This window comes from Sander lucioperca, unplaced genomic scaffold (genome assembly GCF_008315115.2).
Source record: "Sander lucioperca isolate FBNREF2018 unplaced genomic scaffold, SLUC_FBN_1.2 Unpl_19, whole genome shotgun sequence".
Classification (NCBI taxonomy): domain Eukaryota; kingdom Metazoa; phylum Chordata; class Actinopteri; order Perciformes; family Percidae; genus Sander; species Sander lucioperca.
In genome coordinates, this window is record NW_023396230.1 from 22,501 (window position 1) to 39,475 (window position 16,975).

Sequence of the window (16,975 nt, forward strand, 5' to 3'; positions counted from 1 at the left end):
ACTCACCCAGGTCGAAGTCGTACATGCAGTAGGTCATCAGGATGTCGTGCAGCAGCACCAGACCCGGGTTGTCCATGCCTTCGTAGAACCGGTTGGTTCTGTCCGTCCGGTTCACGTCTTTCTCTGAAGACAGCAGACGGCGTGATAGTCAGAGAAGCATCAGATCCTAACAGAGTTATCTCAGGACACTTTACAGACAGAGTATCTACAGAGACTCTGTAACAGCCCTTCTTAAAGTCTGGACCAAGGAAAGAAAGGTCTGAAAGGTTTTTGGGGAGTTTTCTTGGTGTGAGGCGAAGGTCAGAGGTCAGACGGGGTCTGCAGATTGTGAAGCCTCTGTGTGCTTTTCTCTGTTTTATTCAGACTAGTTCAGTGCCCGTTGAAGATGAGCCTGTTTGGAGCGGGCCGATTGCTTGGCCTGTGGTATTGCTGCTTGTAGAATTCTTCAAAACCAAATTGTAGCCCACAATGACTTACAGAAGGACCCCAAACCACTTCATATGCAACTCCCCTGTATAGCCTACTACTGACTGACCTGACAGAGAACGCTGCAGATTCAGAATGTAATCACAAAATATCACAATGACCATGTGGAGTCATCAGACATTAGCCTCATGGACTCAGGGCAGTGGTCTACCCACCTGGACCGTTATGAGAACTAATCAGCACAGACACAGAGAGAGAGAGAGACACACACAGAGAGAGACAGAGACAGAGACAGAGACAGAGAGAGAGAGACAGAGAGAGAGAGAGAGAGAGAGAGAGGGAGAGGGAGAGAGAGAGAGGGAGAGGGAGAGAGAGAGAGAGAGAGAGAGAGAGGGAGAGAGAGAGAGAGGGAGAGGGAGAGGGAGAGAGAGAGAGAGAGAGAGGGAGAGGGAGACGGTGCTGTCTCGTGCTGTGAAGGAATAATGTCAGAGATCAGGTGGTTAGAGGAGGTGGATGTAGGCTACAGCTCACAGCAACGTAGCCTACATACTGCCGGCTGTGGTTGATATGTAGTGTTGGCCACTGGCTTTAGTTGAGCTTCCTCTTAGCTAAATAAGACATGGAAAAGCGTAGCGCCTTTTTTTGGCCAACCTTAATCCACAGTCGTGCTGTTCCTTTCAGCTCCAGGAGAGTGAAGACTGGTTAGTTTGGTATATCCAGCAATCACGGAGCTAACGTTGACTAACGTTGGCTAACGTTGGCTAACGTTGGCAGCAGGAAAAGAGCCAGAGGCAGTAACCCCCCCACTGCAGTTTACAGTCAACAGCAAAGGTTAATAGATCAGTTATCAAATATTACATTCCTCCATGAATCAGTGAGTCATTGATAATAAATCAGCGTGTTAATGTGAGTATGTTCTAGTGTCTCCTCTCCTCTGGGACAGGAAACTCAACGTCTTTGAGTTGAGGACAAAACAAGACGTGTAAGGTCATTATCTTGGGCTTTTTGGGAAACACTGAACCACATTTTTCACCATTTTCTGACATTTTAGAGACCAAACTACTGATCCATAGCCTAGAAATCTAGACCCCACTGGCAGCAAATTACAATTGCTGCTGCTAGGGGGGTCTAGGCACTCTCCGTTGGCTTGGGAGCTGGAAAAACCAACTTCTGGTCAGGCCAATAACATTGTGTATAGAGTGGGTGGGCGGGACCTATGGCTGCTGCTGCTGGTGAACAGCGGTCTTCTGGAAGACTTGGAGTTCAGCTTTTCTTTGAGAAAAGAACAAAGAACGGCTCTGAAGTCATTCTTAAAAAAGGAAAACGAGTTCAGAGTTTAAAGTTTAATCTATCAGCTAGCGTTGCTCTGATTGGTTGGAGAGCTATCCTATTGGTGCAGAGGGAATGTGAAAGAAGTTTATCCCGCCCCTCGGATTGAGCCCAGCCAATGGGGAGTTCCCAGACCCAACATCTGGATGGGGGTCAGACCCAGCATCTGGATGGGGGTCTGGCTGGTCAGGCTAGCTGATCCATTCATGCAGAAGGTAACCTGGTGAGGATACTGTCGATCAGCTGATGTTAATGAGGGACCCACCTATCAGACTCCCGTAGTCTCTCAGTCTGGAGTTAATGGGGGACCCACCTATCAGACTCCCGTAGTCTCTCAGTCTGGAGTTAATGGGGGACCCACCTATCAGACTCCCGTAGTCTCTCAGTCTGGAGTTAATGGGGGACCCACCTATCAGACTCCTGTAGTCTCTCAGTCTGGAGTTAATGGGGGACCCACCTATCAGACTCCCGTAGTCTCTCAGTCTGGAGTTAATGGGGGACCCACCTATCAGACTCCTGTAGTCTCTCAGTCTGGAGTTAATGGGGGACCCACCTATCAGACTCCCGTAGTCTCTCAGTCTGGAGTTAATGAGGGACCCACCTATCAGACTCCCGTAGTCTCTCAGTCTGGAGTTAATGGGGGACCCACCTATCAGACTCCTGTAGTCTCTCAGTCTGGAGTTAATGGGGGACCCACCTATCAGACTCCTGTAGTCTCTCAGTCTGGAGTTAATGAGGGACCCACCTATCAGACTCCCGTAGTCTCTCAGTCTGGAGTTAATGGGGGACCCACCTATCAGACTCCTGTAGTCTCTCAGTCTGGAGTTAATGGGGGACCCACCTATCAGACTCCTGTAGTCTCTCAGTCTGGAATTCCTCCTCTCCTGCTCCTCGCTGACTGACTTCCACTGCAGCTTCATCCTGAAGTACTCATCTCTACAGAAATACACAGATATTACTGTAGTACTAGTACTCATCTCTACAGAAATACACAGATACTGTAGTACTCATCTCTCTCTCTCATTTATATATATATATATACACATATACATACACAGACATTAACTTACTAGAGTATTTAAACATCTCCAAGCAAGGCTGGAACTCTTTGAATAAGTCATAATTAGTTTCTATAGTCTTCTATAGAGATGTCAGAGGGACGTCTTCCAGTCCAAAGATGTGACATGTATTATAAAACAAAGACTGCTGATTGGAGAAGCTGTGAGCTGACGTCATCTCAACAATCAGTCACTGATTTCTGCTGACTGATGAACTTACGTTTTGTCTCTCTGGAGGACTTTCCTCTCCTCCAGCGTGCTGTCCCACGGGAAATATCCCAGCAGGAACTTCCAGGCTTCCTTCCTCACCGCGTGACAGAGTCCCTGCAGGGGAGGAGACAATGAGACAGAAACAATGTGACAGAGACAGACATGATGAGACAGAGACAATGATAATGTGATTTAGTGAGACTATAAGACAGGTGATAGGCTGATGATAATGTGGCTGTTGCTGAATAATTTTTAATCAGATAAAGGATGTAGAGGGTTAGAGAAAGGAGAGGAGTACTGAGACTATGGAGAGAAGGACAGACTATGGAGGACTGAGACTATGGAGAGAAGGACTGAGACTATGGAGAGAAGGACTGAGACTATGGAGAGAAGGACTGAGACTATGAAGAGAAGGACTGAGACTATGGAGAGAAGGACAGACTATGGAGGACTGAGACTATGGAGAGAAGGACTGAGACTATGGAGAGAAGGACTGAGACTATGAAGAGAAGGACTGAGACTATGGAGGACTGAGACTATGGAGAGAAGGACTGAGACTATGGAGGGCTGAGACTATGAAGAGAAGGACTGAGACTATGGAGGACTGAGACTATGGAGAAAAGGACTGAGACTATGAAGAGAAGGACTGAGACTATGGAGGACTGAGACTATGAAGAGAAGGACTGAGACTATGGAGGACTGAGACTATGGAGAGAAGGACTGAGACTATGAAGAGAAGGACTGAGACTATGAAGAGAAGGACTGAGACTATGAAGAGAAGGGCTGAGACTATGGAGAGAAGGACTGAGACTATGGAGGACTGAGACTATGAAGAGAAGGACTGAGACTATGAAGAGAAGGACTGAGACTATGAAGAGAAGGACTGAGACTATGAAGAGAAGGGCTGAGACTATGGAGAGAAGGACTGAGACTATGGAGAGAAGGACTGAGACTATGAAGAGAAGGACTGAGACTATGGAGGACTGAGACTATGGAGAGAAGGACTGAGACTATGAAGAGAAGGGCTGAGACTATGAAGAGAAGGACTGAGACTATGGAGGACTGAGACTATGGAGAGAAGGACTGAGACTATGGAGAGAAGGACTGAGACTATGAAGAGAAGGACTGAGACTATGGAGGACTGAGACTATGAAGAGAAGGGCTGAGACTATGAAGAGAAGGACTGAGACTATGAAGAGAAGGGCTGAGACTATGAAGAGAAGGACTGAGACTATGAAGAGAAGGACTGAGACTATGAAGAGAAGGACTGAGACTATGGAGGACTGAGACTATGGAGAGAAGGACTGAGACTATGAAGAGAAGGGCTGAGATATGGAGAGAAGGACTGAGACTATGGAGGACTGAGACTATGGAGAGAAGGACTGAGACTATGGAGGACTGAGACTATGGAGAGAAGGACTGAGACTATGGAGGACTGAGACTATGGAGAGAAGGACTGAGACTATGGAGGACTGAGACTATGAAGAGAAGGACTGAGACTATGAAGAGAAGGACTGAGACTATGAAGAGAAGGACTGAGACTATGGAGAGAAGGACTGAGACTATGGAGGACTGAGATTATGAAGAGAAGGACTGAGACTATGGAGGACTGAGACTATGGAGAGAAGGACTGAGACTATGGAGGACTGAGACTATGAAGAGAAGGACTGAGACTATGGAGAGAAGGACTGAGACTATGAAGAGAAGGACTGAGACTATGGAGAGAAGGACTGAGACTATGGAGGACTGAGACTATGGAGAGAAGGACTGAGACTATGAAGAGAAGGACTGAGACTATGAAGAGAAGGACTGAGACTATGGAGGACTGAGACTATGGAGAGAAGGACTGAGACTATGGAGGACTGAGACTATGAAGAGAAGGACTGAGACTATGGAGAGAAGGACTGAGACTATGAAGAGAAGGACTGAGACTATGGAGAGAAGGACTGAGACTATGGAGGACTGAGACTATGGAGAGAAGGACTGAGACTATGGAGAGAAGGACAGACTATGAAGAGAAGGACTGAGACTATGGAGAGAAGGACTGAGACTATGGAGGACTGAGACTATGAAGAGAAGGACTGAGACTATGGAGGACTGAGACTATGGAGAGAAGGACTGAGACTATGAAGAGAAGGGCTGAGACTATGAAGAGAAGGACTGAGACTATGGAGAGAAGGACTGAGACTATGAAGAGAAGGACTGAGACTATGGAGAGAAGGACTGAGACTATGGAGGACTGAGACTATGAAGAGAAGGACTGAGACTATGGAGGACTGAGACTATGGAGAAAAGGACTGAGACTATGAAGAGAAGGACTGAGACTATGGAGGACTGAGACTATGAAGAGAAGGACTGAGACTATGGAGGACTGAGACTATGAAGAGAAGGACTGAGACTATGGAGAAAAGGACTGAGACTATGGAGGACTGAGACTATGGAGAAAAGGACTGAGACTATGGAGGACTGAGACTATGAAGAGAAGGACTGAGACTATGGAGGACTGAGACTATGAAGAGAAGGACTGAGACTATGAAGAGAAGGACTGAGACTATGGAGGACTGAGACTATGAAGAGAAGGACTGAGACTATGGAGAGAAGGACTGAGACTATGAAGAGAAGGACTGAGACTATGGAGGACTGAGACTATGGAGGACTGAGACTATGGAGAAAAGGACTGAGACTATGGAGGACTGAGACTATGGAGGACTGAGACTATGGAGAAAAGGACTGAGACTATGGAGGACTGAGACTATGGAGGACTGAGACTATGGAGAAAAGGACTGAGACTATGGAGGACTGAGACTATGGAGAAAAGGACTGAGACTATGGAGGACTGAGACTATGAAGAGAAGGACTGAGACTATGAAGAGAAGGACTGAGACTATGGAGGACTGAGACTATGGAGAGAAGGACTGAGACTATGGAGGACTGAGACTATGAAGCCCACTGACCCCTTTGAAGATGAGGTGTTTGAGCTTGGAAATGCTGAGCATCCTCCCCTCTGGATCCTGGTGTTTGGTCCAGTCCTCTGCTGACAGGGGGGGCCGCCTGGATACCTCCGGCCTCGGGCCCAGGTCCATCTGAGAGGGAGGGGGACAGACAGACAGGTAAGAGACACAGACAGACAGACAGGTAAGACAGACAGACAGGTAAGAGACACAGACAGACAGACAGACAGACAAACAAGAGAGACAGACAGACAGGTAAGAGACACAGACAGAGACAGGTAAGAGAGACAGACAGACAGACAGAGACAGGTAAGAGAGACAAACAGACAGAGACACAGACAGACAGAGAGACAGACAGACAGGTAAGAGAGACAGACAGACAGACAGACAGGTAAGACAGACAGACACAGACAGACAGACAGACAGACAGAGAGACAGGTAAGAGAGAGACAGACAGACAGAGACACAGGTAAGAGAGACAGACAGACACAGACAGACAGGTAAGAGACACAGACAGACAGAGAGACAGACAGGTAAGAGAGACAGACAGACAGGTAAGAGAGACAGACAGACAGGTAAGAGAGACAGACAGAGACACAGACAGGCAGAGAGACAGGTAAGAGAGACAGACAGGTAAGAGAGACAGACAGAGACACAGACAGACAGAGAGACAGGTAAGAGAGAGACAGAGACACAGAGAGTGAGAGATGAACAGACAGAGAGAGACACAGACAGACAAACACACAGACAGACAGAGAGAGAGAGACAGACAGACAGAAAGAGACAGACAGACAGAGAGAGACAGACAGACAGACGGAGAGAGAGACAGACAGACAGACGGAGAGAGAGACAGAGAGAGAGAGAGACAGACAGACAGAGAGATAGACAGACAGACAGACAGAAAGAGACAGACAGACACATAGACGGAGAGAGAGACAGACAGACAGACTGGAAGCCAGTAATAATTCTAATAATAATAATAACTAGAGATGCACCGATAGAGCGGCCGGTGACCAGAATTGGCCGGTTTTCACGTGCTCGGCCATGACCGGCGACCGGCAGGTCAGTCTGACATATGGTGATGTCATGCTGGTCAACGCTCCAATTAACTGACAACATAAGTTATACCAGTTACAGTTCTCAAGGACGCACGCACACACGGACTCCACAGCACGGACGCCACAGCACGGACGCCACAGCACGGACGCCACAACACGGACGCCACAGCACGGACGCCACAGCACGCTCTCTTTCTCCTTTCTCTCAACTTCTCCGCCGCGTGTCGGCGCTATTCTCCACATGTAGGAACCTGGTGAATTAACCTGCAACATGTCAGCTGTTTGGGAATTCTTCAGCGTGTGTGCAGAAGATAACAAGTTTGCAATATGCAACACCTGCAAGGAGAAAGTAGGGCGTGGAGGGACGACACCAAAAACCTAAATCACATTTCTTTAGTTGATATTGGAAGTGAAAAGATGTGTGTGTGCTGTAAAGTGGTTAGAAAAAATGAAATCGGAATCGGCTAAAATCGGTATCGGCTGGCCTAACTCAAAGAAATCAGAAATCGGAATCGGCCTAGAAAGTTGTAATCGGTGCATCTCTAATACTAAAAATAATACTAATAATAATACTAATGGTGGGGTGCTGTTGGGTCTCACCCTGGTGATAACCTCAAAGCCGGGCTCTTCCTGCTGGTTGATCTCCAGTCCCGGGATGACTTCAGTCAGCAGGTCGGCCACCTCCTCCGGGGGGCGCTGGTGCTGCTCCTCCGTCCCCCGGAAAGCATCAAAGATGTAGTTGGTGACTTTGGAGAAGCCGCCCAGCGTGGTGACGTACGGGTCCTTCCTGAACTTCTGCTGGAAACACACTCTTCTCTTAACATCAAACACACAGCACTGACCACGCTTACACTGATATCACACTTTGATTTAGACAATATTGTGATTTTGATTGGGGTCATGTATGACTTTCAGAGTGATTTAGCTTCTTACATTAACGAGTCCAAAGTTGTTGTCATCCAGAAGGTTCTCAAAGGACTGAGACAGAGCTCTGTTTGGAGAACTGACCAGCAGACAGGTTTCATCATCAGGAGATCTGAAAACACACACACACACACACACACACACACACACACACACACACACACACACACACACACACACACACACACACACACACACACACACAGACTTCAGAGGCTTCTGGCGGGTTTATACTCTCACTGCTGGCTTGTTCCACGTTTCTTAAAACTTTGATAATCAGACTTTCATTTCCCTTCATTGTTAGTTTGTTATTGGGATTGCTGACTCAGAGGCCTGGTTACTTCAAACGTTACGTTAGTCAACCTTTCTATGGGTCTCTGCAGACTTCCACTGCATCTGATAAAAGACGACGCAGCCAATCAGGGGACAGACAGAGAGCAGGACGTCACACCGCTGTTATATCTGGCACTAAATCCAGACGCTGTTATTATGAAAGGCTTCGATATGATCTTTAATAACAGCTCTGTGCACTGAGACAGACACACACTGTCCTGAATAATGTAACAGGACACACACACACACACACACACACACACACACACACACACACACACACACACACACACACACACACACACACACACACACACACACACACACACACACACACACACACACACACACACACACACACACACACAAACTCACGGGCTGAGCAGAGCGACCCTCCTCAGGCTGTCCAGGAAGTCGGTGCTGCCACCCTGGTGGAAGTGCAGCGCGGGTAGCGAGGAGCGGCAGTCCTTCAGTTTGAGGAGCAGGAAGCTCCACCCCTCCACCTTCACCGTGACGGAGCGCAGGTCCCCCACGCTGACGGAGAAGGCCCAGCGGCTCCTCTCGTGGCCGTGGTTCAGAGAGCCTGACACAGAACATCCTGACATCAATAGGTAGGTTCAGCCCAACAACACACAACACAACCGTTATTTAAACTCAAACCACGGTGCACACTGCTTCGAGGAAACCTGTCCTTCAACCCAGAAACCGGTTTAAGATTCAACTTCCCCCAAGTCTCGTCCTGAAATCACGCGAGAGTTGACTCATCCACATTGTGTGTCACACGTTTTTGTAATTTTTTAGTGTTACTAAAGCCTTCCCCAATGTTCTTTTTACAGGTGTGTGACGTTCTCGCGATAGCACAGCACGTGCATGTTTACGTCCGCTGTATTCAGCGTAGACGTACACGTGGACAGCTCAAAAAGGCTCAAAAGGCGTAGAGATAACACGCCACTTGGCTTTAGGAAAGTGGCGTGTATGTTTACACAAAGTCATGATGCCATGTTGTCCACATGGTGAAGGAAGGTATAAGGTGAAGGTATACAGTGAATTATTACGGTATCGGGTATCGACAGATACACCAAGCCCAGGCATCGGTGTCGGTGTCGGGACTGGAAAAGCCGGATCGGTGCATCCCTAAGAAAACCTGTAGGGTTCTTTCCATGAGGTAGTCAGTCAGTGTTATAATAAGAACCAGTCGGTCGGCGCCCACAGTAGTAACTAACACAACTTAAAGGGGAACTTTGGTTCCTATGTGTGTGTCTAAATCTGAAGTCACGGCTGCAGCGTTGCTGTTCCCATCAGTCACTCAGACACAGAGACATGAGGAACATGGGGTCCAGCTTCCTGTAACCAACGTGGTCAAACCCAGAAAACGGTTTCTCTAGAGATCACGGTGTTTAAAGTAGCAGGACGTATTAAAACAAAGCTACATTTAAAGTAAATGGGACATATTTTCTTTTTTATTATATATATTTTCAATTTATATTGAACACAATGTAAATGATTATAGTGTGATTTATGTGAGGATCTGACCAAAGGTCTTTTCTTAAGTCTGTAGTCTCTGCAGCTCCAAACCTGATCCAGAATGGTTTGACACATATTTAGTCTTAATAAATAATGGGCCTAACCTACTAGTCCATATTGGGATAACTGGGCAGCCCTAGCAGTGGTTCCTTCAGGATGGTTTTAGCAGTGGGGGCAGGGCAGTAGCATTATGTCGGCAGGGTCATTTAAGAGAGAAGACACACCAGCCCCATAATCAGCCGTCTGACAGTCTGGCGAGGTCGGTGATTCGAGTCTGGTCAGTGTGTTCGTGCCGTCGGCCGTTGGAGGCGCCGTCGGCCTTCATTTGGACCGACCTGACATGCTCAGTCGGAGACAGGACAGTCAGAGACAGGACAGTCAGAGACAGGGCAGTCAGAGACAGGACAGTCGGAGACAGGGCAGTCGGAGACAGGGCAGTCAGAGACAGGACAGTCAGAGACAGGACAGTCGGAGACAGGACAGTCAGAGACAGGGCAGTCGGAGAGAGGACAGTCAGAGACAGGACAGTCGGAGACAGGACAGTCAGAGACATGTTCAGTCAGAGACAGGACAGTCAGAGACAGGACAGTCAGAGACATGTTCAGTCAGAGACAGGGCAGTCAGAGACAGGACAGTCAGAGACAGGACAGTCAGAGACATGTTCAGTCAGAGACAGGGCAGTCAGAGACAGGACAGTCAGAGACATGTTCAGTCAGAGACAGGACAGTCAGAGACAGGACAGTCAGAGACATGTTCAGTCAGAGACATGTTCAGTCAGAGACAGGACAGTCAGAGACAGGACAGTCAGAGACATGTTCAGTCAGAGACAGGGCAGTCAGAGACAGGACAGTCAGAGACATGTTCAGTCAGAGACAGGACAGTCAGAGACAGGACAGTCAGAGACATGTTCAGTCAGAGACAGGGCAGTCAGAGACATGTTCAGTCGGAGACATGTTCAGTCGGAGACAGGGCAGTTGGAGACATGTTCAGTCAGAGACATGTTCAGTCAGAGACAGGACAGGACAGTCAGAGACATGTTCAGTCAGAGACAGGACAGGACAGTCAGAGACATGTTCAGTCGGAGACAGGACAGTCAGAGACATGTTCAGTCAGAGACAGGACAGTCAGAGACATGTTCAGTCAGAGACAGGACAGGACAGTCAGAGACATGTTCAGTCGGAGACAGGACAGTCAGAGACATGTTCAGTCAGAGACAGGACAGGACAGTCAGAGACATGTTCAGTCGGAGACAGGACAGTCAGAGACAGGACAGTCAGAGACATGTTCAGTCAGAGACAGGACAGGACAGTCAGAGACATGTTCAGTCGGAGACAGGGCAGTCAGAGACAGGACAGTCAGAGACATGTTCAGTCGGAGACAGGGCAGTCAGAGACAGGGCAGTCAGAGACATGTTCAGTCAGAGACAGGGCAGTCAGAGACAGGGCAGTCAGAGACAGGGCAGTTGGAGACATGTTCAGTCAGAGACATGTTCAGTCAGAGACAGGACAGTCAGAGACATGTTCAGTCAGAGACATGTTCAGTCGGAGACAGGACAGTCGGAGACAGGACAGTCGGAGACATGTTCAGTCAGAGACAGGGCAGTCAGAGACAGGGCAGTTGGAGACATGTTCAGTCAGAGACATGTTCAGTCGGAGACAGGACAGTCAGAGACATGTTCAGTCAGAGACATGTTCAGTCGGAGACAGGACAGTCGGAGACAGGACAGTCGGAGACATGTTCAGTCAGAGACATGTTCAGTCAGAGACAGGACAGTCGGAGACATGTTCAGTCAGAGACAGGGCAGTCAGAGACAGGGCAGTTGGAGACATGTTCAGTCAGAGACATGTTCAGTCGGAGACAGGACAGTCAGAGACATGTTCAGTCAGAGACATGTTCAGTCAGAGACAGGGCAGTTGGAGACATGTTCAGTCAGAGACATGTTCAGTCGGAGACATGTTCAGTCGGAGACATGTTCAGTCGGAGACAGGACAGTCGGAGACAGGACAGTGAAATGAAGACAGATTCAGCAACTGCACGGCCTATTTCTCTCTTCAAATGTTTTCAGAAACACGTTCCGGTGAACTATTTTAGTCCAATATGAGATCGTATTCTGAACGAGTCGCCATGACAGTCTGGCTGTGAATTTCTGGAGAAACCAGACCCACGTGATGTGTTCGTCCAATCAGCTGCCGGTTCTCATTTTCTGGGAAACAATCAGACTGTTAATGGAAACAATACAGAGCAGCGCCGCCTGCTGCTATGGAGACGTATTACATTTCGCGCACGTGCAGAGCGTACGCTCAAGTCGGCGTCTCCTCAGTGTGTTCTGAGGAACTTTTTGGACCTCGGGGACCCGACTGATCAGTCTGACTGGCTTTACTGCCGATGGCCACCTTCTGGTTGGTGGGTCAGGGCCTTAAAAGGCAACCGCGACTACATTTTTTTGGACAGCCCTATTTCTGATTACGTGGTGGTATAACTTTTTGCCATGCCAAATCAACATAGAGGAAACACTGCCTAGTGTTACAATAATTATGCTTAGAACGTTTAGCTTCAGTTTCTTTATTAAACCATTTGCATCCAAACTGCTGTTCCAGTACTTCTGTCTGTCGTGTGCTAATCCTGGAAGCTGAGTGACCTTGCAGAGAGCACAGGATGCATCCCTGAGGGCAGAGACCATAATGTGGAGGAGACGCCGGGCCTGACCCGAGATCAGAAGAAAGCTACTGATACATGAACCGAATAACTAACTTGACTCCCAACTCCTTTAAAAAGACACTGTTGTGAACAATCTTCAGTCACTTCCTGTACTGATGCTGGAGTGCTGTATACTGACTCTACTTGCTGCATTTAGTCCATTATTTGATAAATAATTATCCTAACACCTAGTTTGCAGGTATTTGAAGTGGATGACAGCTTACCGTCTCCGTTGGTGAAGGTTTTCTTCTTGAAGGACACAGCATTGATCATGTCCCACTCTGTCTCGTAGCTCTGCTGTGTCTCTATCAGAGACTTGGACTTCTCCCCCGAACACTGGTCCCACTCCATGACTGAGCTGGAGTCCTGATGGGAAACACACAGTCACTGTTACATCCTCTCATCATCTCTGAGATAACTACAGTCACTGTTACACCCTCTCATCATCTCTGAGATAACTACAGTCACTGTTACACCCTCTCATCATCTCTGAGATAACTACAGTCACTGTTACACACCCTCTCATCATCTCTGAGATAACTACAGTCACTGTTACACCCTCTCATCATCTCTGAGATAACTACAGTCACTGTTACACCCTCTCATCATCTCTGAGATAACTACAGTCACTGTTACACCCTCTCATCATCTCTGAGATAACTACAGTCACTGTTACACCCTCTCATCATCTCTGAGATAACTACAGTCACTGTTACACCCTCTCATCATCTCTGAGATAACTACAGTCACTGTTACATCCTCTCATCATCTCTGAGATAACTACAGTCACTGTTACATCCTTACTTCTCTGAGATAACTACAGTCACTGTTACATCCTTACTTCTCTGAGATAACTACAGTCACTGTTACACCCTCTCATCATGTCAAATAAGGTAACTAGAAATGTTCCGATACCAGTATCGGCTCTGATACTGCCTAAAACGCTGGTATCGGTATCGGGAAGTACTGGAGTTTATGCATTGGATCAGTACTCGGTATCGGCCGATACGCAAGTTCAGGTATCAGGATCGGTATCAGGAAGCAAAACATAGTATCAGACCATCTCTAGAGGTAACACAGACTCTCTGCCTTCACTGTTCATGGACCGATCGTGCTTACTGTCCTGCGTGGCTGTGAGCCAGGAACAAGCCTGGATTATAATGTCAACCAGACACCAGGAAGACACACCTTTCCAGCACACAGCATGTTGGACGGGTCGACTGCGTCCTCCACAGGTCTGTACTCCACCAAGACTTCAGCATCCTGGCATTTAGAGGGACAACATCTCATCAAGACAGTTCAGCAGGAGACACAACAGTGTTACAGTCAAAACACACACACATCAAATCAGAGACGCCCCCAATGTCATTCCTTCCAGAAAATGTGAGTTTTTTTGTGATTGTTTTGGGCTAAAATCCTTGATTATGCGGCACGTTTTCTTAAAAAATGTGATGGAATATGCGAGATATTTATGCAGTTTTTATGCGATGAAATTGCAGGAACTTTTTAAAACTGTGGTTTCATCGTGGCTTCATCGCGGGTTTGCAGCTTTTCGATGATGTTCACGTCGCGTAATTACGTCACTTCATAACGTTCCCATGGCAACAGGGAAAATGGCTGCTCTTGTGTGAAGTAAACGCAACATTTTTCATCTTTCTGCTAAGATATATGGGACTTTTTTGCAACGAAAATGCGGGGATTATGAAATCATGCAAGCCCCGCATATTTTGCACGGAAATCGGCAATTTATGCGTTGAAAGTGCAGCGTATTTGAAAAAATGCGGCCCCCCGAATAAATATGCGGACTTTGGCTGATTATGCATTAAATTATGAGATCATATAATCACGTTTTTCTGGAGGGACTGATATATGTTCTAGTTCCTTCACTCAACTGTTAAATTAATCTGCAACTATTCTGATCATTATTCATCAGTTTGGGTCATTTTCTCTGATGAAACAGGTGAACTTGTGTGATGTCAGCGTGTTAAATGTGAATGTTTTCTAGTTTCTTGTCTCTGGGACAGTAAACTGGAGATGTTTGAGGTGTGGACAGAACAAGCCATGTGTCTGAGTCATACAACAGCTGAGGAAGGAATGTCCCCGTGACAGCGAGGTGTACATCGGCTGAGACATCAGTTTGGTATGAACACCAGAGAGACACGACAACGACTGGTGAAGTGATCTACCTTGTCAACGAGCCGCAGCGTCCCTGAAACCAGTAAATCTGGCTCCATGCCGTCTTCATCGCTGCTCGGATGGATGAAGACTCCTTCAAGTTCAAAGATCACCTGTAGGACAGACGGTGAAGTTACCTTCTAATATAACCGGTGATAGATTAGTGTGTCTGACTGTGTGTGTGTGTGTGTCGAAGAATGTAGCGGAGTAACTAAAGTAACTAGTAACTAAAGCTGTAACAGATGAGTGTAGTGGAGTAACTAAAGTAACTAGTAACTAAAGCTGGAACAGATAAATGTAGTGGAGTAACTAAAGTAACTAGTAACTAAAGCTGTAACAGGTGAATGTAGTGGAGTAACTAAAGTACTAGTAACTAAAGCTGTAACAGGTGAATGTAGTGGAGTAACTAAAGTAACTAGTAACTAAAGCTGTAACATGAATGTAGTGGAGTAACTAAAGTAACTAGTAACTAAAGCTGTAACAGATGAGTGTAGTGGAGTAACTAAAGTAATTAGTAACTAAAGCTGTAACAGATGAATGTAGTGGAGTAACTAAAGTAACGAGTAACTAAAGCTGGAACAGATAAATGTAGTGGAGTAACTAAAGTAACTAGTAACTAAAGCTGTAACAGGTGAATGTAGTGGAGTAACTAAAGTAACTAGTAACTAAAGCTGTAACAGGTGAATGTAGTGGAGTAACTAAAGTAACTAGTAACTAAAGCTGTAACATGAATGTAGTGGAGTAACTAAAGTAACTAGTAACTAAAGCTGTAACAGATGAGTGTAGTGGAGTAACTAAAGTAACGAGTAACTAAAGCTGTAACAGATGAATGTAGTGGAGTAACTAAAGTAACTAGTAACTAAAGCTGTAACAGATGAATGTAGTGGAGTAACTAAAGTAACTAGTAACTAAAGCTGTAACAGATGAATGTAGTGGAGTAACTAAAGTAACTAGTAACTAAAGCTGTAACAGATAAATGTAGTGGAGTAACTAAAGTAACTAGTAACTAAAGCTGTAACAGATGAATGTAGTGGAGTAACTAAAGTAACTAGTAACTAAAGCTGTAACAGATGAATGTAGTGGAGTAACTAAAGTAGAATATTTCTCTCTGAAATGTGGCGAAGTAGAAAGTACCTCCACATCTAGACTGAAGTACAGTAGTGGAGTAGAAGTACTTAGTTACTTCCCATCCCCGGGTTTAACCCTGAATACAGGAACCCGTCTGGAGTCTACCGGGCAGCCGTTGGCCAGGTCTGTGACGTCAGGGGCCCAGTGTGTCAACAACCGTTGAACGGCTAGCTTGGTTAGCAACATGCTATGCTACCGCAGCTGGTGTGGTGACGTGTAGGAGCCTCGGGTCGCGTCGTGTATTAAAACTATGACATATCCAGCCGTGTCTGAGACATGATGAGACGGTGTAGTCCACAGGACAGGGCTCGTGACGTGTCCTCCTCCTGATAGCGTCGCCAACGTCACAATACAGCTAGCACCGCGGCTAACGGCCGAGCTAACCGCTCAGAGCTAACGGCTGAGCCGTTGGCGGCCTGAGTGGCGGTGACGCAGCGTTAAGTTACACCCGGTGACGGACACGGTTAAATATGACATGAATAACACGACAGAGTGTCTAGCTAGAGATGTTTTACCTTCAGAGCAGAGTCCGCCGCCATGTCGCCGTCTGCTGCCTCTACTGGTGACGTCGGCAGCTCACGCGCCTGTCAACCACCAAAACAAGACTGACAAGTCAGCTTCCGGTGGAGAGCTCTGGCACGCATGCGCGCTACGTCTTCACTATTCTGTTATGATATTGGTAAATAGAGACACAGTTACAGTTCATCATGCAGTATTTATATTTCAGTTTATATTATAACATATTTTAATATTTACATAAAACATATTTTAATATTAGTATCAGTATTATATTGTTATCATATTATTATTATTATTATTATCATTATTATTATTGTTATCATATTATTATTATTATTATTATTATTATTATGTTTTTATATTATTATCATTATTATCATTATATATTATTATTGTTGCTTTGTATAATCACAAAAATGTACTTCAAGTATGAAAAATAAAAGTACTTTGATACTAATTAAATGAATTAATCAGCAAATTTTCACATTTGTGAAGCTAATATATATATAATATATATATATATATATATATATATATATAGATATATCTATATATATAATTCATTAATTAGTATAAAAGTACTTTTATTTTCATACTTAAAGTACATTTTATATATATATATATATATATATAATATATATAT

The 16,975-nt window shown here is 46.0% G+C and overlaps 1 protein-coding gene across 1 annotated transcript in view; it reads right to left on the minus strand.

Annotated features, from left to right (window-relative positions):
• The window catches only part of LOC118494545 (TBC1 domain family member 15-like), an 18,945-nt gene extending 2,496 nt beyond the window's left edge, over positions 1–16,449 (minus strand). The window contains 11 exon segments of the mRNA XM_035998846.1: positions 7–123; positions 2,597–2,691; positions 3,034–3,137; positions 5,978–6,106; positions 7,633–7,827; positions 7,966–8,068; positions 8,665–8,872; positions 12,735–12,876; positions 13,699–13,773; positions 14,697–14,798; positions 16,329–16,449. Coding sequence (XP_035854739.1) covers positions 7–123; positions 2,597–2,691; positions 3,034–3,137; positions 5,978–6,106; positions 7,633–7,827; positions 7,966–8,068; positions 8,665–8,872; positions 12,735–12,876; positions 13,699–13,773; positions 14,697–14,798; positions 16,329–16,352 — 1,294 coding nt within the window. The 5' untranslated portion in view covers positions 16,353–16,449.
• Positions 16,450–16,975: the final 526 nt, after the last annotated feature.